At 41.0% G+C, this 24,603-nt stretch overlaps 2 protein-coding genes across 3 annotated transcripts; one reads left to right on the top strand and one right to left on the bottom strand.

The window, feature by feature from the left end:
- Positions 1 to 129: 129 nt before the first annotated feature.
- On the top strand, positions 130 to 12,631 carry LOC108248422 (von Willebrand factor A domain-containing protein 7). 2 transcript variants are annotated; one of them, XM_017437190.3, is made up of 16 exons: positions 130 to 242; positions 5,228 to 5,422; positions 5,521 to 5,793; positions 5,873 to 5,966; positions 6,083 to 6,217; positions 6,715 to 6,901; positions 7,001 to 7,176; positions 7,285 to 7,397; positions 7,496 to 7,612; positions 8,131 to 8,340; positions 8,421 to 8,553; positions 8,662 to 8,811; positions 9,250 to 9,342; positions 10,053 to 10,312; positions 10,415 to 10,708; positions 11,568 to 12,631. In XM_017437190.3, exons 2-16 carry the CDS (start codon positions 5,240 to 5,242, stop codon positions 11,955 to 11,957), a joined length of 2,808 nt encoding a protein of 935 aa, XP_017292679.1. In that variant the 5' UTR covers positions 130 to 242; positions 5,228 to 5,239; the 3' UTR covers positions 11,958 to 12,631. The 2 variants fall into 2 exon arrangements, with proteins under 2 accessions (XP_017292679.1, XP_017292677.1); XM_017437188.3 differs by lacking the exon at positions 130 to 242 and adding an exon at positions 4,496 to 4,538.
- coro6 (coronin 6) lies at positions 12,242 to 24,567 on the bottom strand. The gene is made up of 11 exons (XM_017437191.3): positions 24,324 to 24,567; positions 21,729 to 21,928; positions 18,995 to 19,117; positions 15,569 to 15,698; positions 15,253 to 15,431; positions 14,956 to 15,075; positions 14,751 to 14,855; positions 14,488 to 14,633; positions 13,837 to 13,894; positions 13,400 to 13,627; positions 12,242 to 12,960 (listed from the first exon to the last, which is right to left on the bottom strand). Exons 2-11 carry the CDS (start codon positions 21,924 to 21,926, stop codon positions 12,838 to 12,840), a joined length of 1,410 nt encoding a protein of 469 aa, XP_017292680.1. The 5' UTR covers positions 21,927 to 21,928; positions 24,324 to 24,567; the 3' UTR covers positions 12,242 to 12,837.
- Between the last annotated feature and the right edge of the window lie 36 nt (positions 24,568 to 24,603).

The raw sequence follows: 24,603 nt of genomic DNA, 5'->3' as shown, positions 1-24,603 counted from the left end.
AGGGCGATGCTGAAAGCACTAAACGTTCCGTTCGCGCATGCGCTGTTCGAGTAGTAATACCAACAGTCGCACCTGTGACACGTCTGATGATTACCCAGTCTGACGTCATCCGCGGCTTCTTGCGTGCGGCTCGTTGTATGGTATCGGCCTTTGAATCATTTTACCGTCGGCGGACGCCCGGTTGCCTGTTGGCGGGAGTAGCGGTGAATCGCCCTCCTCTGAGCTGTCGATCTTCGTTGAAGGTAATTCTGCTGATGACAGCTGTTTGCGCCTCCTCTCCCAACTCAAGGCGTCTGACTTCTGTGTTTGGAGCACGACTAACAGTGTTAGCCTCTCTTTGTTTATTAGTTTGTTTATTTGGTTGTTTTGCTTTAATTGGTGACGATAGCATCTCGCCCCCTCTCCCAATTTTAGCCAAATTTCTGATTACAGTTTTGGAGCGAGCTAATGGTGTTAGCCTCTTTTTGTTTATTTGTTTCGTTTTAATTGGTGACCGTAGTGTTTCGCCCCCTCTCCCAATTTCAGCTGAATTTCTGTTGAGAGTTTTGGATTAAGCTAATGGTGTTAGCCTCCCTTCCTCTCTGTCAGCCTGAGCTGCTGTACATTTGGCCCTGAGGCACTTTCTGCCCCACCTGGAGGGCAGACATGTTTTAATTCACTCAGACAACACATCTTTTGTCTACAACATCAACCATCAAGGTGTCACCAGGTCAGCGCGGCTTCTGAAGGTGTCCAGGGATCTGGAATGGGCCTCCATGCCTGTCCACCCTGCGGGCGGCGTATTCGCCAGGACAGCACAACCAGGTCGCAGACTCTCTTTCCCACCAGGCACCTTCCCCGGGAGAGTAGTCACTTCACAGCGACGTAGTGTGCATAACCTGGGACCTCTTTGGTCAGGCAGAGGTAGATCTGTTCGCCACGGAGGGGTCAACTCATTGTCCCCTATAGTATTCCCTTACAGGGGCATCGGTCGCTCTAGGCCAGGATGCGCTGGCTCATCCTTGGCCGAGGGTCCTTCTGTAGGCTTTTCCGCCCCTTCCTCTGATTTGGCCTACTCTTCAGAGCGTTCTCAGGGAGGGCCACAAGTTGTTGCTGGTGGCTCCGTACTGGCCAGCTCAGCCATGGTTCCCACAACTACGAAGCCTGTGTCACGGCAGCCCCTGGTGTAGCTGACTGGATGTTCAGATCCCATCAGACTCACCATTTTGAGCGCCAGGGCACCCTCTACTTGCCAGCAATATGAAAACAGGTGGCGCTTGTTTTCCCAGTGGTGTTCTGCCCACAATGAGGATCCGGTATCCTGTCAAGTACCAATTATCCTAGAGTTTCTCCAGTCCCTTCTTGATCAGGGCGGCTCTCCTTCGACGCTTAAGGAATATATATAGCAGCAATATCATCTACTCGTGCTGGCTTTGATGGCTGTACGGTGGGGAGCCATAATCTAGTTTCTTGTTTTCTGCGCGGTGCTTGTAGGTTGCGCCCGCTGGTGGTTCCACAGGCACCAGTTTGGGATCTGCCTTTGGTTCTCAAAGCTCTGTGCCGTCCTCCATTCGAGCCTTTGGCGCAGGCGGACCTCAAGTGGCTCTCATATAAGACTACATTTTCGTTGGCTATTGTCTCAGCTAAGAGGGTTAGCGAGCTACATGCTCTTTCTGTCAGTCCTTTATGTCTCAGATGGGTTCCTGATGGATCTGGTGTGTGGCCCAACAGTATGTAAGCCGACACTGCATTCTTCTGCAAGGGTCCTCAGCGTCTCCTCAGTGAGTTATGTGCTCAGGATTCCTTGTGACATTGCTGGTATTAGTCATTCAGTGCTTTCAGCACCACCTTCTGGCGGTCAGTAGGGATGAAATGGAACGAAAGTTACCTATGTAACTACGGTTCTATGAATCCCGGATGACCGCCAGAGAATCTCTCACTCAGAATTCTTGCCTTTTGCGAGAAGATTCTGTAGGAACAGAGCCTCGGATGACGTCAGTATATATAGACTGGGTGATCATCTGACGTGTCACAGGTGTGACTCTGTTGGTATTACTACTCGAACGGCGCATGTGCGAAGGGAACATTTAATGCTTTCAGCACCGCCCTCTGGCGGTCATCCGGGATTCGTAGAACCGTAGTGACATACGTAACTTTCGTTTTCCAAAGTAAGAGATGTCATCACTGTTTTATTGTTGTATCACAGCTTAATTTAACAAAAAAAATGTAGTTTAACTGCTATATTCTTTCACCTAAAACAGACAAACCATTATTTCTTAACTATTTAGGTCCCTTCAGTGGAGATAAAATGAGGATCCCTGAATTATCAGGGAAAACTTTTCTATTCGTAAACAAAGATAGTCCTTGTGCAAAACTACTGTATCTGAAAGGTTTAACCTGCCTGCAGTTAGGGGGAGCTGTGAGCATCAATTTGTAAAAGCCAAAAACTAATTAAGAATGTCTAACCTTAATACAGAATAAATACAGTGAAATGCATATATCCCTGTGGTGTTTATTTTGGACAGATATTATCTCTAAAATTACAATCATGACTAAATGCTTAATCATGCAGATATCATGCAGTACAGTCTGCATGATATCATTAAACATTAATTCTTAATGTATATAGTCATGCATGTCCTCTGACATTCATCAGGGAGTTCTGCAGCGCCCTCAGCACCCCGACTTTCCCCAGACATGCTTTTTGTGCTTCTGGACTAATTATTTTCTGAAGAATTTTTTTTTTTTTCCTATGATTTTTTTTTTTTTTTTTGACAAGGTATGCAAATCCATCAGCAACCATTGGCTTACAAGTGTTTTCCTGCAGAGGTAATGATATCATAATTGTTGGGTCCTGATACATAAACTTCATGTTAGTTGTTTCACATCTTTAGAATTGTAAAAAAAAAGTTTTTGTTTTCACAAGTTGAGCAATTTTTATTATGAGTAAAACTGAACTGCATTTCTAAAGTTGTTTAAAATGACATTTTTAATATGAACTATAACACAAAGTAAAACTGAGTTTGACAAGCAGCTCTGTTGAAGCTTTTAAACACTACAAAACATAAATGGAACTGTGCTCCTGATCAGCTATCAGTCCAAATATGTGAAAACCTGTTAGCTTTGCTTTAACGTTAGGAATGAAAAATATGCAGTCAGTCAAACTTCAGAGAAAAAAAAGGAAAAAAGTTGGTCTTCCGGGAGTTTTAAAGTGAGCTGCAGTTTGCAGCTTTTAGGAATAACAAAGATAGCAACAAAAAAGAAAGCTGCAAGGCAGCATTCTTTACAAGTATTAACATTGTTTTAAAATGTTTCTTCAATGCTGTTCGAATGTAGCTAATTGAATAACTCTTGTTCGCCACACTTAAGGATTTCTACAGTCACAGTAACTTAATGGAACTGGAAACACACCCAAACTCTAATCTGATCAGAGCCATAGCAGGTGAAGAGATGGTGTGATGTGATGGCTGGGCCAGCAGACAGAAAACTGTTAAGGAATGCACAAAATATTTACCTCATTGACCAATAACTTCTCCACAGAACAGTTTCTCAGCGATGAGACAACAGTTTTAAACAAGTTCACAACAACATGGTCAAGTCAGGTTACTGGTGGCTTCCTGTTTGTAAGGTATTAATTTAATATTTGTTCACCAGTGGCAGAAAACTGATCACCTGCTTTATTATTTAGCTAAAATATTTCTGGCACAGCATTTGCAAACTTGCATTCAATGAGACAAAAAGAAAAATGTTCAGAGATTCTGAGACTAATAAAAAAAGGAAACAGAGTTGCATGCAGAGGCACTGATTATCCTTGTGAACATTTTAAACATAAACTATAACACAAAGCAAACTTCAGTTTGGTAAGCGGCGCCATTGGAGCTGTCAAACCCCCGTAAACAAAAGGTGACCTTATGATTTATCTAACACACATTGCAGCTTACAGAACGGCTTTGAAAACTCACAAACACTCCTCAGTGCCTGCCACAGTTTACTGTAGGACGCCTGAGCAGCTCGAAAACGAAAGTATGCTTTTGTGCTCCTTAATTATCAGTGCAAATACGAGGAAGCTTAAGAATGGAAAATATGTAGTCAGTCAACCTGTGGCCTCAGGTGGAAATGGGCTTCCATGCTTCCGGGACTAAAGGTACAAGAAAAAGTTTTGGTTTGTAAAATTAAATGTCAATAAAAAGTCTGACATTTTGAATCTTTTTACAGAGCATACTCTGCAAATTTGTTTACTCCATCAGAGATGAAACTTGTGAGTGAATAAAGTGGGTTTTTTTTTTTTTAAAAAAGCATTAAGACAAATATTTGAGTCAAATGAACTGTCATTTGCATTAGTATGCATTTTAATAAAATGCTTATGTTCCTCCTAAATTTGAAATATATAAACAATAATACACAAAGATGTGAAGTTGGGAGAACTTAAAAAAAGAAATTCATAGTTTTGAAAACAAGTAGAACAAGTCCAGCATGACTCCACCCTGCAATGAGCTATCATAAACAAATGCTGACAGAACAGACACACACACACACAAAGGTTGGAGGATACAATCAAGGTCAGTGGTTATTTTCTTTTTACACCTATAAACACATGAAGGATAGAGATCTGATTATGAAGCTCAAGTAAAAACATTGAGATGAGTTTAAATGACCGGCAAGAAAACGTGTTTTTTGGCATTTGTAAAATTGTTTGTTAGCTGGAAGAAATTAGGGTATTTACTGCCTTTTAATGCCTTTTGCCTGTCTCTGTGTCTGTCTGTTAGCAAAATATAGTACAGTACAAGTTTTTCAGAAGCCTGTTATTCATTCATTCAAAGCAGGGAAACAACTAAAACATGCAGGATAGAGGTCCTCCAGGACCAAAACTGGACAGCAGTCCTAAAAATGTCAGGATTATATTGAGCAAAGTGACGAACAACTGCAGAGTTTTGGGTTTTAAAGAAATTCTAAAATCTGTGACTAAAACTCCAGACTCTACTACCTGATTTGACTGAAAGTAATAGATTGTCTGATAGAATTTATATCCACAGACAGCCATTTATTTAGTTTGTCACTGTTTTCTCAAACAAACAGCATCCGTGTTGCTGTGTACAGTATGGGTGCGTACTTCATGTAAAAACAGCTTTACTCACTTGAGATCACATTTGTTTGAATCTAGAAAGAAGTAAAGAACCTATGACAAACTGGAAGATAAAAAATAAATAAATACTTAAACGCAGGTGTCTTTTTTTTTTTTTTTCTTTAGAAAACTTGAAGGATGACGTCCTCAGGGCTGGCTGTGTGTTGCTTCATCCTCCTGCACACCGGAGCTCAGAGTTTCGGAATATTACCAGGAAGCTCCCTGAGTCACCTGGAAATCACAGAGCAAGCCATTTTAAATGCCACCGTGCAGACTTGCCGCAGTCTGGCCCAAGCTGAAGGGGCCAACTTCAATTTTCCAGTACGATCTTACTTCTGCAAATTTATTTTACAAAACTCCTTTGTTAGCAGCCGACTGCTGATGTGGTTTGACTTTCTTTTTTTAAAAATTTTGTTTAGACTCTGCCTTTCACGGCACAAGCTGTTGCTGCAGCCTGCAGCGCCTCTCAATCCTCCAAGACTTTCCGCCAAGCTATCACCTTAATTCAGCTGAGGAACACGCGAGTGGACATCCGCTATGCCTTAAATGGAAGCTTCCACTTTGATGAGGAGATGTTCGTCAAGGGAAAGGGAATCATCACAGAGGGGATGATAGCTGTCAAAGCCAGCAACAAGAAGGAAAACTACGAGGCTGCAAGGCAGCAGCTGGGAGAGATTCTACATCCTTTACAAGTAACAACATTGTTTTAAAATTGTTTTTTAAATGCTGTTTGAATTTTGCTAATTGAATAACTTTTTTGCCACATTGAAGGATTTCTACAGTCACAGTAACTGGGTGGAACTGGGAAACACACACCCAAACTCTAATCTGATCAGAGCCGGCAGCAGCATCGGGAACATAGCAGGTAGAGAGATGGTGCAATCCGATGGCGGGGCGAGCAGACAGGAAACTGTCGGGGAATGCAGTTTGAGCAGCACTAAAAAGCAAACAATAACTACATTTTGATTGCTGTTTTCTCAGATATTAGCAGAGCGACGTGTCGCAGCTGTGACGGAGACGACTGCAGGAACAACATCCTGGAGGACATCATAGCAGAACAGATCCTGACCTCCGGATACTTTGGTGTCGTACCTTTTGTCTCAACCAAACCAAAAGGTGATGGATTAATTCATCTACTTTCAGCTCTGTTTTTTTTTTTTTTTTAAATTGTCACAGTGTTAAAAAGGTTCCCAAAACCATGTTCAAGTCTGCTGGTTGAGCTTGAAGTTTGTGTTTGATAGTTGTTCACCAATAGACATGAGGGCATTCCTTACCATCAATTTTTAAAACCCCCACCAAAACACAAAAACGTTCAACTAAAATTGTTTTGCTCAGAACCAGCTGTGACAGCGAAGTTTTCCCATCTCAACTGTTATCATACCCTGATTTAACCCCTTAGTCCCTAGGCCTATTCTTGAGTATTTTTGGCAGAATGGGCCATTTGTGATGTAGGGGTTAAAATGACACCTCCTCTATGAAGGTGAGAGAACTCTTCCTTCTCTGCTCATCATCACTTCTGTCTGGGTCATGTGTTGGCTGAGCAGTAAGGATAGTATCTAAAAAGGAAAACAGGGAACATGCTTAGGTACTGATCTTTCCTGTCTTCTGAAAAGGAAAGTGCAGCCACGGAGGAGGCGTCGATCTCACTAGTAAGATCGAGCCGAAAGGTGGGATCAACAAAGACACTTTCTCCTCCAGCCACGGACACCTCCACAGCCAAGCAGCGAACCTGGCGATAGCTGCAACCAGCGAGCTGCTGGAGGATCTTAGACTAGCTGCTGGAGACAGGCCATTCTTACAGTACGGAATCCTTGGCTCACTTTTCAATTGTGGTGAAGTTATGGGGTTCTGTTTGTGTGATTTTTGTTTTTATTTTTCCCATATCTTTTAATTCTCTAGGATGATAGGAATCTCCAAAGGGTCCAGCAGAGCTCTTTGTTTTGTCATTGACACCACGAAGAGCATGAGTGATGACATTGACGTGGTGAAGACGGTCACTTCCTCTATAATCAACAGTGATTTGGGAACGGAGAACGAACCCTCCGCTTACATTCTTGTTCCTTTCAATGATCCAGGTATTTCTTTAGGATGAATCAAGTTTGCCATGTAAAACATGCTTCTTCTAACTGATTGATTGGGGGAGAATGAAAATGTTTCTTTATTTCTTATTCTGTTTTGTCAAGGCTTTGGTCCACTGATAAAAACAACAGACGCCGCACTCTTTAAGGACATTGTTAACTCCCTCACAGCTTCAGGTGGAGGAGATGATCAAGAAATGAGTCTTTCAGGACTGCAGGTGCTGCAATGCGTGGTTAGCTATTCCTAAAGATTGAGGTGGAACTGGTTTTAATTGAAATGTATTTTGCCTTCCTATGCATTCTCACTGTCTTACAGCTGGCTTTAACGAGCGCTCCTTTTAACTCTGAGATCTTCCTCTTCACGGATGCACCTGCAAAAGACAAAGACTTGAAGAACACCGTGATCGCACTCATAGAGCGAACCCAATCAGTGGTGAGGAGCTGTTCTACATGTGAACGAATATCCATCCATCCATTTTCTGCTGTTTATTAATGGTCGGAAATGGAACTGCACGGTTTATTAAATAAGACGTTGTAATCCATTCATACACCCAAAATACTTGAACGAGAATCTCCTTTTTCCAACAGTCATAGAACATGCAAATAAATGAAGTGACTGAGTGGACTTTAGCGAACAACATGGTGTATAATTTATTGTGTTGTCAGCAATAAAGTGTATTTTTACATGAATATATTTACATAAATGTGTAAAACTGCAGGAAACAATGGAAGCCCTGGTTAGATGGAGTGATCTGAAAAATGTGAAATTTGTTGCACTTGAATTTTGGTCTGATTGAAATTGTTGAAGTTCATGTTTTGTTTTTTTTGCGACTGTTTTGACTTATTGCTGTATTTTGGACTACTGGTGATGTTGTGTTTGTAATAAATCTGGTTAGTTGTAACCACAGGTGGGACTACTTTAGGGACACTGATATTTTTTCTGATTTCCAGGTCAACTTTCTGATTACTGATACAACAGTGTCTAATCGCCGCAGAAAAAAAAGGAACAGTAACCAGCCGCAGACGAGAATGATCGCAGAATCTGATGCTCAGCTGTACAGAGACCTGGCTCAGGCATCAGGAGGTCTGGCTATTGAAGTTGCAAAGACCGAGCTTCTCACGGCCACAACAGTCATAACTCAGTCCATGAGCTCCTCTCTGGTAACATCAACCCCAACTTGAGTCGCTTCAGGTCAAAGATCTTTGATCTTCAGTCTAATCGCTCACTTTTAATCTGTCAGGTGACCCTCCTTCAGGCTGCAAGGAGCCCAGGAAAGGCTGATAATTTTCTGTTTTTGGTTGACGAAACTGTCATAAACCTGAGAGTTTACATCACTGGCCGCTCTGTTACCTTCACACTCATCAGCCCAACAGGTGAAACTAGTTTTCCAGTTAGTGTAAAAAGTGCTTTATTATTAGTGCTTTAGCAGCTAATTATTGTCATTATTTCATCCAAGAGTGATTTTTAGTTTGTGTTTACAGGTGCGACTCAGGAGAGCACCGACTCCTCAGGCTCTTTGATCACAGCATCCCAGTCAGTAGGAAACTTCATCACTCTGCAGCTCCAAAAACAAGTGGGACAGTGGGAAATCAGGATGGTGTCGACTAACTCCTACACTCTGAAAGTCACGGGTAAGAGACTTCATTCATGCCACGTTTGCCACTACATGAGGCTTTACGCTGAATCTGAACATCATAAAAGGCCATAGATGACACCTGTACATGTTCTCTAAGGCTTTTGTTACTAAAGGGACTTTTTTATGTCTTATATTCCAGCTATCATGTGTTGGTTTTAAAAATAAATAATTTTAAGCTTAAGCAAAATGAAAAGGAAAAACCCAGTGTTTCTTTGACCCAGCCTTAATGCAAAAACTGTCACTTAAAATGCAAACTGCTAACAGATAACAACTATAGTTTCATGTTAAACAGTTGTAGAAATAAATCATATATGAGTCACTGTACAGGGATTTCTTAGTCTCTGAAACTTTAGAAGTCACTGATTTTTGTGCAGTGGACCTAAATATCTAATTGTTCTTCTTCTTCTTGTTTCTTTAAAACTTTGATTTGCAGGCCAGAGTCCTATTGACTTCTTACTTGACTTTGTCGAGCCATCCCAAGGCCTCTTCACTGGATTTGATGCTCTTGATACACGTCCAAGAGCGGGTAAAGGCACCATTTAAAACAAAGGCTGCTTGCTGTGAGTTGTCATTTTCTTATTTGTAGTAGACAGCAATCAGAGTGATGTCAGGTTAGAGAATCGGGAAGAAAATCTGAATAAAGCCAAAGGCTACTTGAAGCAGAACCCAGTCGTGAGCAAATTTTAGCCAACTAAAGCATCTGAAACTCAATTTATTTCTCGTAATTTGAGCGGCTGTTACATTAAGTATCACACTGAAATGGTTTGTGGTGCATCCTGCCACTTATCAACCAAGTCCTCAAACATTGTTGTCATTTCCTGAGTTGTTTTTCTGCATGCTTTTATCTCATCAGAATAAGCCACTGCGTTACTCACTTTTACCGCCATGAGTTGCCGTTTTGAGATTTGACCGGAGGAACTGCGAGTCACAGCAGATTTGGTCAAGAAAATAGTGACATCATAAACTGTCTCATGTAAAAGTATTGAGGTGTAATAATAGTTAATACGACAGATATTTGTTTATGAATGTTCTGCTCTGAGCAGTTGTTAGCTTGACTCACTTGATTCTCCAAACTGAAATCGCTTTGACTGCCTTCTGTTACAGGTAAGATACTGACTGCTTGCAACTGATCACCACAGTTTTACTTGAAGAGATGCAAACTGGTAAATTGTGATTTTTGGTGATCTATCGGCACATCATCAAGCCCAAAGTAATGAGTTATTCTTTTCCATAAAGGTCTTAACGGCAGCTTGTTGGTGTCTTTAACTGGAAGCGACTCTGCCACCGTGACAGAGGTCGCTCTGGTCGAATCGTCGGGGTCAGGGGAGGTCAAAGGAGTTGTCGTGTCCCTGGGGAGTGGGAACTTCCTAATCCAGGTCGACACGATACCATCAACAGAGTTCATGGTTCGAGTGAAAGGGAGCAATCAAGGCTCTTCAGATGTCTTTCAAAGGCAATCCCCCACCAACTTCAGAGCTTCAAATCTGACTATTACAGTGAGTTTTATCCAAAAGATCTCTGTATGACATCAGACGTTAGATATGCAGCAACTACAAGTTTATATTTACGCCGCCTCTTATGTAATTCTGTGTATTTAGGCAGAATCGAATAGCATCTTGGTACCAGGCACACCGTTCTCTGTGCCCTTCACTGTGATGACCAGTGGAACAGGAGGGAACTTGACCATCCGGGCCACCAACAACCAAGGTTTCGACTCAACATCTCCAACGGTTTTATTCTTGGAAAGTGGAAACAGCACGAATGGCACCGTGAGCCTGTCGGCACCTCTCAACACCCCGTCTGGTACCGATGTGGTTCTGACCATCGAGGCCGAGTCTCCGGAGGGTTCAGACACAAACTACATCGTGTTGCGCTTCTCCGTTCTCAACACGGTGATACTGCCACACAACCGTCACTTTTTAAAAAATATTTTTCTTTTTTTTTGACAGGGAGAACAATTTAATTGGGGATTTGATTTAAAGTAATTGGGAAATAAAAGTTTATATCATATTAAGCTAAATTTAGAGCCATACAAATATTAGGAATGTGGATTTTTAGTGTTACCTGTGCAATTGTTATTTGTGTAGTTAAAGTATTTGTTCAGAACTTTTAAAGTAGTATTCTAGAGAGAGGTTATGAAGAGCTAATATCTTACTTATTGTAGATGGCTTTCTGAACAGCTTTGGTTTGGAGAAATGTTTAATTCTGACTGGATTGATGAGCTGGTGATTGGTTCGTAACTGAATCTCCAGAATTCACAACATTCATGGGTGTTTTCAAGGTCCTGGCTTGAGTTACAGAAGCTCATAGTCTCAAAATAGTCAGTCATTGCAGGTGTCTCGAATCCTTCTCAAACCCTTCTTGATATTGTTGAGGGAGTCTCCAACCCATCTTAAGAGCCCTAAAGCTGCGGTTTTAACATCTGCACAGGAACTGGTCCAAATCTGCCTATCTTTATTTCAAAAGTGTCCTCCAGTAGATTAAATCATAAATGTAGGTATTGCTGCCGAGGTGGGCAATTAAATAATGTGCATGGCCTAGAATACAGTTTTACAAGCTGTTCATATCTGTATCAGTAGATCTGAAGTATTCATTTACTTGAATGATTGTCGGCAGAGTGCTGTTTAGTGGGAAACTACAAAGTTTGTTCATTTGAAAATCACAGAACCACAAAAAGACTCACTTCGTCCTCTGCCTTTCTGATCATTGACGTTAAAGCTGAATTTCTGCCCTTTTTCCTTCCCTCCACAGGTGAATGATTTCACTCCGCCGGAGTGTCAGCTGCTCAGCATCCAATCCAACTGCACGGAAAACTGCAGCCTGTCGACGTGGGAGATTTCTGTCAGGGTGACCGACGGAGATGGAGGGACGGGTGTCGACCGGGTCAGCCTCAGGCAAGGCAACGGGACCTTAAACACCAGCCTGGCGGCCGACAACGAGAACGTAACTCTGGCGTCGTACGCCGCGTCTTGCTGTTCGCCTGTCGTGGAGCTGCTGGTTGTGGATCGGGTGGGTAACGTAGGCTTGTGTGTCTTCAGGGCTTCATCAGCTGCTGTCTCTGTGTCCACCAATCAGTCCCTCCTGTTCCTGACCATTCTGCTGTTAGGACTCCTTATGATGACAGAAGCTGGCACTGATTGACTCAGAGTGACAAACAGTTAGAGCTACAATAATTTATAATTTTTTAATATATATTTTAAGTGTAAACTTCATCAGAATGACACAAATGATCAGCCTCCTTTAATATATTTTCATTAGTCACATTAAACTTATTTAGGGAAGTCTGGGAGCAGAGCCATTTTCATCTGTAACTGGGAACATAAATGGGAATGAATGCAACAAGAAATAAGAAGTCAGACAGTTTTTAAAAAAACAATTTTATTGTTGTGATAATGTGTCTATCCTAATTCTTTTATAGGAAAGTATTTTTTTCCCTTTTTTGTTATAAGTTCTGTATTTTTTTCCACCAGCTTCTTCAACCACAATCACTATTTACATTTTGAAATGTTTTCATTTATATTTAAATAATCTGGTCATCTAAAAACAAAAGCTGAGGCAACAACAAGTGTTCAAATGAGTGCACACACTTTTCATGGTGATGTGTGGAAGTTTTGAAGTCATTTTTTTTGGCACTTTTCTACTTTCTTTGACATGTTTTTCTTAATGAAAACTCCCAAATCAGTCTTTGCTTTCTACAAATGTTTCACTCAACTTGCATATGTCTTTTAAAACCTTCAACCACAAGCCTCCTTTCAAATATACATAAAGATGTGACTTCACTAAAATATGTTGGTCTAACAGTATGTTATTTTAAATCTGGTATCAAAATTATGTAGAATTAATTATCAATTATCTCCATTCATACTTCACAATAGTGCCTTTTTTAAGGAAAAAAGAAACACTGTTAAAGTATTTAAAAGGATGCAGGTTTTTTTAGATCGGTGCTGTAAAAATGTATTCCTATAATAATTGTGATTCCAAAATCCAAACCAGTTCTTTCAATGATGTGTTCACTTGCATGTCAGGCAGTGCCGTTGGTGTATTGGGAAAGCTTATTCTCCAAGTCACAGATTCTCTTCTCCTGAGACAAAACTGTGGCCTTCAGGTTCTGCAACTCCTCCAGTAACCTCTCAAGAAGCTGAGGCTGCAAAAAGAGGGAGGGAGCTTCATCATTTGGGAGGAGCTGCTGCTCCTNATGGAGGGAGGGAGGGAGGGAGGGACAAAAAACAAAGAAAGGAAAGGAAAGTTGATAGTGACAGGAAGAAGGATGAGAAAATAACGAGGAGGAGGGGAAAAAAGGTCAAGGGGCAGTGAGCAACTAGAGAAACTGAACTGAAACAAAGATGAGAGCTTTGGAGGGAAAAGTTGTGCACAGGTACAATAAGAAAAGAGATAAAAAGATAAATGTTAAATAGAGAGGCAGTAGTTATTAAAGGCAACAGTAAATAATAAATAAATAATGCACTCAAATATAATCAAACTTTAAGTGTCGACAATATAAATTCAGTTTGGGACAGATGAGTCACTCTGATTTAAAATAAATTATAAAAGGGGGGGTGACATAAAAGGGATGGCAAACTTACCGGCAAGCTGTTGGTGTCCAGAGCGGACATGCTGCGTCGGGTGGTGGGTCTGGAGTCCAGCACGTTCTTCCTCACCACTTTGACCTCTCGGCTCTTCGGCGGCACGTAGCCGTCTCTCAAGGACATCAGGATGGGATCTTCGTCGCGGCCGTCCAGCCACTCGTCGGGCTCCATGGCGGGCTCCGGTCCTGCTGTGTCCGGGTACAAATCGTCCTGGAAGAGGTCCGACTGCACAAGAGAGGTGGGAGAAAAAGATTCTTAGTTAACAAGATGTTCACGTTTGCTTGTTTTCTTTCTGTTAATATGGACAAAAGAGAAGACAAAACAGGCAGAGAACAATGTTCCAAATTCTTGGGGATTCATTCAAATTATCCGTTTGATAAGTATTAAGTGGTATAAAATTTGAAAGTCGAGAGCTGAATATCAGCTGTTCTTACTTTTCTGGGAACTGTCATCGTGATGGGCTCACACTTCTTATCATGCAGCTTGAATAACCTGGAAAAAAGCAAAGGAATGATAAAAGATATCAGCGGTTAGTCAGGCGTGTGTTTGTTGAGCATCGGTTTATGCTTTAACGATGCTTTGTGCAAAAAGGTTTGATCTTATTTGCATACATTTATGATGTCATCAAAATTTAGCAGATATAAATATGACAAACTATCAGACGGACTAACAACAGCTGAGGATTTACACTGCTAAATCTAGTTTTAGACAGTAAAAAATTCAAAATAACTTTTAAACTCAAGGATATGGACAAAAACTGGACACTGACATGACCACATTTGTAAGACCATTAAAACAAAGGATGCTCTAAAGTCAACTTATAACTTAAGATGACAAAAGATGAGAACTGAACCTCATCTCATGAAAACCATCTTGAATCACCAGCTTTCTGCATTTGATGCCTAATAATTATATCAAATATCAATATTAAAACAAGGTTTTAGCCAATCACACATAAGCAACACCCTTTCGTTCATCATTTACTACAGTATATGTAAAAAAAAACAGAAAAAACTATTTAGTTTGGTAGAAAATCAATGCATTAAAGCTGCCAACTTGGATACTTTGATTCGTTCGTGTCTTACCGAGCGATCTCACATTTGGTGACGTCCACACCTCTCTTGGGCATGAAGCCCATCCCTCTCTGAGGCTCCTTACTGCTGAAGGTGTTGAGGTAGTGAACGTACGGCGGCTCCTCTGTGATCTCAAAGTAACGGATACTGCTGTCCCCCTAAAAAAACAAAGATAGGAAGCACATATGTCAAATGCATCGAAGACATACAGTCGTATCATAAAACAACATTAAGTTTAAAGCATGATTTAAATCAATAAGCTGGTATCTCTGTACCTTTCCACACAAGTAGACCATGTTTGCATCTGCGTCATAATACGGTAACAACACACCGTTACTTGTGTCCAACTCCAGAAGGGCTATGGGCTCCTCAAAGTTTGTCTGTGGACAAGAAAATGATTACATGTGCATCCATACAGATCTATATATGTTTCAGTTTATTTTGATATCAAATGAATAGTGCTTGAAGTTGGCTTCTTACAGGGTCCCAGAGGCCAAGCTCTCTCTGGCTCATCCTGGTGAACCCCGTGGTGAAGATGTTTCCGTCTCTGGTGAACATGGCTCTCATCGGCCGGATGCCCTCGTGGGGAGCCAAACGTTCCTGTTGGCAGACAGGAAGGAAATACTTTTCAGGACAGGAGATTTGCTGCAGCGGGATCATTCAGTTTGCCTCCATTTAAAAACTCACAGCCAAGATCTACCCACTCCTTGAGTCTGACATTCTGCGGAGCTAAACCTTGTCAAGGCAAGAGTTACCAGCACTTCCTCCATTACTCACCGCCACCACCTCCCTCTTGCGGGGGTCGCAGACGCGCAGACGTCGGTCCTTGCAGGTGGTGCAAAACAAGCTGCCGTTCCGGTTCCAGCTGATGCTGTAGATGAGGTCTGGGTGGTCGTCCATGGAGATGAGAGGTTCTCCTGTTCCCACGTTCCAGATGATGATCAGGTTATCGCTGCCTGGAGTGTAGCAGATGAAAAATGTACATATTTCTTTGTCATCCTGTTGATTTCTTATTTGTTCTCGCTTACATTAAATCCAAAACAGAAGATGGGGAAAGTTATTGTCTTTGGCGTTATATGTTTCTTAAACCTACCGGCTGTGAGGAGGATGTTGCGTGCGGTGGGGTGCCAGCTGACGATGCCGACTCGTTTGGAGTGTCCCTCCAGGACAACGATGGGATCGGACAGGGGACGGATCAGTGTGTGGTCCGGGATCTGCCACACCTGGAGAGGACACACACACACACACACGGTGTTACTGGTCTTATCATCCATCGTATTCCAGGTGTGTTTTCTGTATTACATCTGAGGCTGGAGAGTTAAAGTGACATTCTATAAGTCAAAGTTATGGAATCAGAATCATTTTAACAAGTCCTGCTTTTATTTGTTTTTGGTACAAATCATTTATTTTTTAAAATCACAAAACTGCCACACTTTAATAATAACTACTAATTTAAAGGCAGACATGACAGTGATTTGTGCAGATACAGCCCTATAATCAAGGAAGCAGCTTTGCAGTTTTCTGGCCACACAATTATAATTTTTAAATCATTTAAAATTCAGTTTGAGCCTAAACTTCATAAGTTCATATTTTGCAGATTTGTAAAGGTTTTACTGTAGATTCATCACTAATATTTTCAAAACAACGGTAAGAGAAGCTCATCAACAGCATTAGAGCACCAGGATTAATAGTTTCATGTTTTTAATGCTTTTTCTTTAAGTAATCTTGTTTTGTTGGGTTTATTCACGCAACTCTTAAGAAAAGTTTGTTCAAACCTTGTAAGCATTACTTGTGAAAAAATAATCAACTTACATTTTAATTGAAGGTGCCTAAAAATGGTCATCTTTAAAAAGACACCATAAATATTTTTATATACTTCTGAGTGTAAACTTTCCTCTTGAAGACTAAACCACCACATTTCCTGAAACTTTCTCTTGAAGACAAAATCTTTTTTTGCATTTTTATGAACTGAACGAGAAGAACAAGAGTCTGTAACACCAAAATACAAACAAAACTAAACAGGAAAACATTTTTTTTTATCAACATCAGCTGATATTTTATTAGTTTGCTGTAAAGTGACATCCCAAAGCAGGTGATGTCTGATTCATATACTATGTACTCAAAAAAAAAAAAAAAAACAGTCTTAAAAGAGTTTCTACACACTGATCAGCAGTCACTCAGAGGTAAAACATGAGCCTTTTCAGATGACACGATGATGAGATTCTGTGAAATGAGGAGGATGACATCCCACTTTTGGCCTTCCTGCAAATCTACCAAGACAGCTGGAACTGTCTGTCTGTGTGCTGCTTGATAAAAACAAAGCTCTCTCTCTCTCTCTCTAACACACACACCCAAAAGCACAGCGCTCACACAGCATCCACGCAGCTGCTGCCAAAAGTGAAGCAGCGATTCAATGATTAGATCCCTCACAGATTCCTGCGATGTCAATACGAATAACTGGGCAGATCTGTCCTCAGTGACTGCTGTGCTGGTGCACACATGTTGAAACAAGCTGTCATTAAATTACTAAAACATCTTCAACTGACACATGCTTATCATACGCTGTAGATATTGTTGACACACACACACATAAGTTTGCATTTCTGTCCTTATTAGGAGATTGTATTGACTTTCATTCGTTTCTGTCATTTCACCCAGACCCTTACACTAAACCTAACTATTACCAGTACTTAAGTAACCCTAATCCAGGCCTAAACCCAGTTCTCACCTTAGCCTTAAACATAGTCCCTAACCCAGAAATGATGGACCTGGTTTGAGCCCCATAAAGACGGCCAGTCTTGACAAGGTAGGTGAGAATACTGGAAAAGGTCAGTGGATGGTGACTATCAATTATATACAAAAAATAACTAAATTTACAGAATTTTTGTAGTTTACTTTTATTTATAAGTTGTGATCAACTTAAACAGGACTGCAGTTGTGCTGGGAGGCATTAAAAGCCATTGTTGACAGTAAACAGTATTTAAAAGCTTTGTAACAAATCATCGGTTCATCAAGGTAAAAACTGGGATTGTTGTTTTTACCTGTATGAAAAATCTGCACCTTGTTTGTAATGAATAAATCTGCAAAGCTATTAAAACCAATGTCTATATATTAATATACAATCTACAGTTTAAACACCAACAAGCGTTTAGTGTGATATCACTAAAGCGTGTGAATCTATCAGTTATTTCAACAAACTGTAGCATAAACAATCAACGCCTTTCTCTTTTAGGTCTGGAAAATCTGCAAATCCAGTAACTCTGCATACCAGCTAAATAATTAGAAATCACAAGAATAAAAGGCACGACTTTATTTATTATATATTCTAACTACAATCACAAAAAGAAAAGCTTTTAGGTTTTTTTTATTTTTAATGTGTTGTGAATTGTGTCACATAAATGTTGCAGATGAACAAATCCTTCTGAGCTGGTTTTTAAGTCTCTGGTTATGAAGAATTTTTATTAGAAATATTCATTAACTGGTTTTAAACTTTGAGCTCAAACTGTAATATTTACTTTTCACTCCTGAAGTTCAATGAAACAAGGAAGACTTTTCTATACAATTCTTGTAAAAAAAAAATTGTAATATTGTAAACATCAACAAGTTTTGTTTTATTCTGTCGACATTATGTTAGAAACACTAAAGTTTGTTCCTGATCTTTGAAATATTTTTAGTAAAGATATCTGAAAGGACAGCACAGGCTAAATAAACTCTAAAAAGGACCACAATATTAAATATGGATATTAAAGCATTACACAAATCCAAGATGTTCAGCGAGTTTTATCATGTTTAAATCCATTAGTTTGTCTTCATTCAGTTTTGCAGTACAGACGTTTTTCTTAGACAGCATTTTCTGACAGTAATCTGTAAATAAAGTTATTTTGCAATCAAAGCCACACAGCGACCTCTGCTGGCTGAACACAGAAGAGCGACAGGCATCTGCTGAACTTCTGAGTTCAAAATTTAAAAAAAATCTTTATGTTTAAACAAATTATAGCACATTATGTTATGAAGAGTTTATTTTTCTTTTTTCTTCTTGTCCTTGTCAGATCTGATCGTCACTTTCAGACGATTGACGTTGAAGTCCCATGCACCGCGGACAAATTTGTGGACATAATCAGCACATATTTGGTGATTATTTTAACCGTTCCTCACATCTGGGGTTTATAGTCTACTTCACGCACAGTTAATGCAAACACAGCAAAGCACTGATTAAAAGACAACTAACTTGAAACACAATAAATGCTACGCTGCAAAAACAAAAACATACTGTCTGTCACAACAAGAATTCCACCTGCACTCCCTTTTTGACTTTCATCTCAATTTTAGATATTGTGGTACAGAAACATGGAAAGAAAAGAGCACCAAGGAAAGTAAATATTCTGACAACAAAATGCGATGAAGTGATGAAGACAGACAAACAACCCTACAACCGTTACCTGAGTCGTCACACAACAAACTGCTCCACACGTATTTGCAGCCGATTTGGGACACAAAAACATACAAACAGGCTGATTACCATGGCGGTGCAGTCTTCCGAACCGCTGGCCAGGACGTTGTCGTCATGAGGGCACCAGTCGATGTCCAGAACGGGTCCGGAGTGGCCAATGACCAGTGGGTAGTTCTTATCCACACGACCTGACTGCAACACGGAAACACAGAGTCAGACCTGGTGAATGTTCACCATTTTTATAGCAATAATAGTAAAAAGCCCTGATTCTGTGGATTTAGATCAACACAATCAAGATGTGGATAAAGAGCCGGCTTCCAGATTTAACTTCTCAATAATTCTGCCACAGCCATCCATGATCAGCATTATTATCACCCTGTATTTCTGCCAGATATGCACCACTTCCTCAAGAAAACTGTTGCAGGACAAGCTGCATAGGCATTTTTTTATAAATATATTTTGTTTTGCCCTGGAACAACAGAAGAAAGGGAGAGGTCATTATCCCAAGCAAACCATGTCACCTATCAAACATGGTGGTGGCGGTGTGATGGTATGGGTGTGGGTTGCTGTCAGGAGTCACGGGTGTTTCTTGGTGATGTGATTTCTGAATAGAAGAGGCACACGCAGAGCTTTACTTTCTGCTTGGATTCAAAACTCACCGATGCAGCAATTAAGACCCTCAAATAAATGAGATATTAATAGATGGATGAGTCAGTCTTTTCAACCTCAGTCCAACCGAGCATGTATCCCTCTAACTGAAGAGAAAACTGAGGAGCAACAAAAAGAGCCAGACTTCCTGGAGAGTGCAGACATTTTACAAAAAGATACATATTTTACGTTGGCTAATTTTACTGACAACGTTATCACTTCAAAAAATGAACTGTAAGTGAGTTAAATGTCTATACTCACTGATTTATTTCAAATCTAAGGTTGTCTTTTAGTGATGCAAATTCTTAAAACTTGTAAATGGACTACTTATATAGCGCCTTTCTAGCTAACGAGGCCACATTTACCCATCCACACACACTCACACAGCGCTCTACTACAAAGCTAATCTGAATATATCATTCTTTAGAGTCTAATCAGTGCGTTAAACTCCCTTCATACACCGATGGGGCACATGTCGAAGGCGATGAGGGGGTTCAGTGTCTTGCCCAGAGACACTTCGACGTGTTACTGCTGCCTGGAGTTGAACCTTGTGTACCAACTATACATGGATCGGATTATACATATGACAATTATTCCTGACAGATCTGTAGGACACTTTATATTAAAATTGACCGTTACACGTAGTAACATGTTAAGCAGGTGTAATAAGCCGTGTCACGCTCTTAGTTTAAAGTGACCTCTTGGATCTGAAGCGTGGCTCTTTGGAAAGGTCATGAACAATAATTTAAAAAAATAAAAAATACACACCAACATGTTAACTTTAAAGTTGTAAAAGACGAAAGCCTAAGCACAGAACTTTTGAGTCAAAGCTAATAAAATTGCCACAGGTCGACGTTTTCCTGCTTGAATGCTTCTTAATACACAAACATGTGTATCGGCTTTAGAGATATCACTGCCTCCACAGAGGCGCACACACATATGAAGCGAGGCGTATTTATAGTTCCAGTGACAAGCCGTTGAAAGGGGAGTTTTTCTTGATGCCTGCTGGGGAGCCGGAGGGGAGAGAGGGGGGACGCAGACGGCTCTGCTGTGTATAAATAGCACGTCTGTTCACCATTACTTCTCGGTGCCTCCAAAAACTGGTCATTACTTTACATCCTCTAACTTTTTTGCACAAGTTAATGAAGATTAATTTATTCACGTTATCCATTAGAACACAGTTTTAGTCATCATGAAGGCGAAAATAATGATAAAAATGATAAGAAATACCATTAGATATGGATATTGTATTTATTTTCTAACTGAAGACATATTTCATAACTCAGCCTACATAAAACTGAGCTGTGACTGGCAGAGGTTGTTAGCAGCCTGACTCAAATGAAACCTGCCGAGCGGAGGCATCTCACAGGGAAGGTCGGCTGAATTTCTGTAAATCTGTTTGATTGCAGCAGTGACAGCACCTACTCTGTGCAAGGAAAGGGCAAAGTTAAGTCTACTGAGCAGCTGGCTTCAGTGGGAGGAAAGACAAGTCAGTTACAAGGATATAGGCCCTGAACACCGCTTATTTGTCTCCTTCTGGGAGCCTTATTTTGTTTCTCTTTTTTTTTTTTTTAAAGCTTATTTGGGTTATGTCTTGTTTTACAAAGTCCTTCTTTGGCGATCGTCACACCTGTGTCACATCTGAAATTATCCCTCAGCGCATACATCTATGCTCCTTGGTTTTGAATCGTTATTATGTGTTGGCATTTTCTAGTCCCAGTTTTACATTTGGATTAGTTTTATACATTTTTGTGCATTGTTTCTGCTTAAGCTGTGCGTTTTATGTTTTATTAAAATACTAGTTCATCCTGATTCATCATCATTTCTGATAACAAATAATCGTTTTTTTGCCCATTTTATTGTCAGACAAGCTGTTTTTTTGCAGCGCTTACATACTGTGAAATCATAAAATCAGCATCAATAGTTAAAAGGTTCAGTTTGTGTTTAAGTTTTGAGCCGAATAATAAGGAAATAAATGCTAAAAATTTGAGCAACAACTGGACTTCATCCACCTCAAAACTTGGTAATCATTCGCTTTTCACTTTTGAACATCAGCTCTTTGGGATCTTCCTGTAAACGTGTGCATCATTTTTACTTTCTTTTCTGCATTTCAAATACTTTGTGTCACAGGAATTACAGTTTGATTCTGACTGACCTTAGAGAGGGGCAGGACCAGGAAGGCCCCCCCTCCGCTGGATTCAACGATGACGGCCAAGAACTTTGGATTGACGGCGCAGAAGGAGCTGTCCCACGTCACCTTGGACACCCGGATGTCGTCGTAGCACTGGTCCGCTTTGACCGCCTGGCCAAAGACGTGACGAAACTTACTCTGCCGCACGATGCTGCGACTCATGGCTGAGGCGGGGGAAAGAGAGGTGGAAATTTACAGATAAGACACGTTCACGTTTTCATCTTTGTACAAATGTTCTAGTAGAAATCATTTTTAAATGTTGTGGGGATCATCTCAGGGCTCCCAACTTGGTGTTTTGTGACCCACAGCGGGGTCAGCAGGGTGTCCAGTATTGCTTATTATTCAAACTATTTGATGCTTTAGCAATCTTCTTTTTTTTTGTAATTGAAGCAGCTTTGGAAAAAAACAAATATGTTGGCGGATTTAAATATGAACCCTTGTCTATGTTTTTATGCTGCTCGTTGACTGACAGCTTGCTGTCCTGCGCCCGTTACAGGCAGCCAGCCAGCAGGACTGTAATCCTCAAAAACACTGGGGATATTGTATAACAGGGGCCACCATCAGAGTGGATATTAATAGTTGATTGTCCCACCGAACATGTGAGAGCAAAACATCAAAAGCAAACACCCATCAAACGCACAGAGCAGATAACGTTTCGAACGTTAAGCATTCCTAGAATGTAAAAGGCAAAAACTAAAAGCCTAAATCTAAAAAGGGCTCCAGAGGACATCTGATAGATGCAGTTCTTCCTCTTTGATATAAAGCATTAATCCCAAACTCCAAAAGCGCTTTGTTGTCGGGATAAAACTCAAACGAGAACAAACTGAAGTTCGACTTTCACACTTCAGGATACACGTGACCCAAAAGTGACCTCAAAGACCAGGAGATACATGAGCGAGTGATGAGAGGACAGAAGCTCCCGCTGCTTTCCTAGAAGCTCCACTTTATCTAGAGATTTAAATTCCTGCGAGCACTTCCATCGGCCAGCTGTGGGCCGTTCAGGGCCCCAGCAGAACAACCAAGACAGCTACGTGTATTTTAATTTGACAGCCTTTTGCTCTCAACCCTTTACAAGACCTCACTCATCTTAATTAAAACTGCAGGCCTTTGAATTAAAATTAGAAGGAGAATTCAGCAGAACCTGTCTTCATCAGATTTCTAATTAAATTTATAACAGCCAAAATATAGAAAAACCTCTTAAATGCTCCTTCTGTTCTTCCACAGGAGATACAGAAGGTGCGGGAAGCCAATTTTTCTATTAGGAACTTGATGGGTTGCCATATAAACACTCATTGGTAAAATCTCCTATTCTTGTTGTTTCCTAATCCAATGTTTCAGTCGTAGAGACCTTTACATATAAATATTTTTACTCGTAGGATAACGTTGCTGAAAGGTGATGTTGGTCATGTTGCCTGCATTTGTGTGTCATGTTAGCAAAATATCTCACAAACCACTGGACAGATTTCTGTGAAACTTTCAAACAGTAATCATTGGATGTACACATACAACTGATTATTGTCTGGAGTCAGCTAAATTCAAAATGGCCTCCGCAGCCAACTGACCTTCAAAAACACAAAAATGGCAATAATTCAGTCACCTTCACAGATGTTGAGCTAAAATTTGGCGTGGTAGTCGCTGATAGGTATCCCCATCACATACTCAGAGCTCTACACATTGCGCAAGATATTCGCTACTACTACTGTAGTTAACAGTGTCTGTCTGTTAGCAAAATATTTCATAAACAATCACTGGATGTACAGCTACAACTGATGAACTTTAGGAGTCAGCCCAATTCAAGGTGGCCGCCACAGCCAACTGAACTTAGCCAACACAAAAATGACTATACATCAGTCAGTTGTACAGATACTGAGCTCAAATGGGACGCGGTAGTAGCTGAGAGTTATTCACAACACATACTTTTAGCGCAAAACAAATTGCATTAGATCTCGCAATATCTCGTGAGATTGTACGTAACATTATTTTTAAGGCTTACCAAAACAGTTTTAACTTTAACCATAAGATGATCTTAGTTTAAAACTCTGGAATGAAAAGCAACGGACACCTTAAATTAATTTTATTTCTGACTGGTTTCGAAGTATTTAGAGAGAGGAGTGTGGTTTGATTATATGGCACAACGGCCTGCCGTACAGGGAGCTCGTGGCACAGATCGAAAGAATGACACGGCCACTTTCCATATATGGGCATGACAAACTGCTCCGGCCCACCCGGGCTGGCCGCCCCTCCCACCTGCCGCCGCGGTCCCAAATAGTTCCCGAGAGGAGGCAGCGGACTCCGTGACACCCTCCCGTTAATGAACCGAGAGGAAACCCGAAACCGCCGCGGCGAAACGCGAATACAAATACTCATAAGCGTCGGTGGCGCGGGGCGAGCGAGGTTAGCAATGCGCCGCTGCTAGCCAGCTCCGGTCCACATGAAGCGCACACAAAACTTTAGCTCTTAGTCTTATTTTGAAGGAGTTTCCAATCTGGGGACACGGCCTGTCTCCTTTCCAGCTGACGCCACTGCAGACACTGACAGGCATATTTGGACACAGCTCACCTCAGGTTTTTGGGAGACCCCCTCTCTTTCCTTCACAGCTGGTTGCTGAAGTTTAGCCTCCTCCTCCTCCTCTTGCTTCTGTTTTTGTGTTTTGTTTTTTGTTTGTTTGTTTGTTTCCGTTGCTTTTGTTTGATGAATTGTATTCCCTGCGATCCGGTGTCCTGGAGTCGCTGCAGACTCGTTTTATGAGGGGGACGCGCTGGATAACTGCGCGTCGCTCCGCGGCAGGGGAAGAAAGAGGGGGAGAGGAGGAGGACAGAGCCGGAGAGGAGGAGGCTGG

This window comes from Kryptolebias marmoratus, linkage group LG13, assembly GCF_001649575.2.
Source record: "Kryptolebias marmoratus isolate JLee-2015 linkage group LG13, ASM164957v2, whole genome shotgun sequence".
In the NCBI taxonomy this organism is placed as follows: Eukaryota; Metazoa; Chordata; class Actinopteri; order Cyprinodontiformes; family Rivulidae; genus Kryptolebias; species Kryptolebias marmoratus.
Note: the sequence above shows the minus strand (reverse complement) of the source record. Positions and strands in the feature narration are given on the sequence as shown.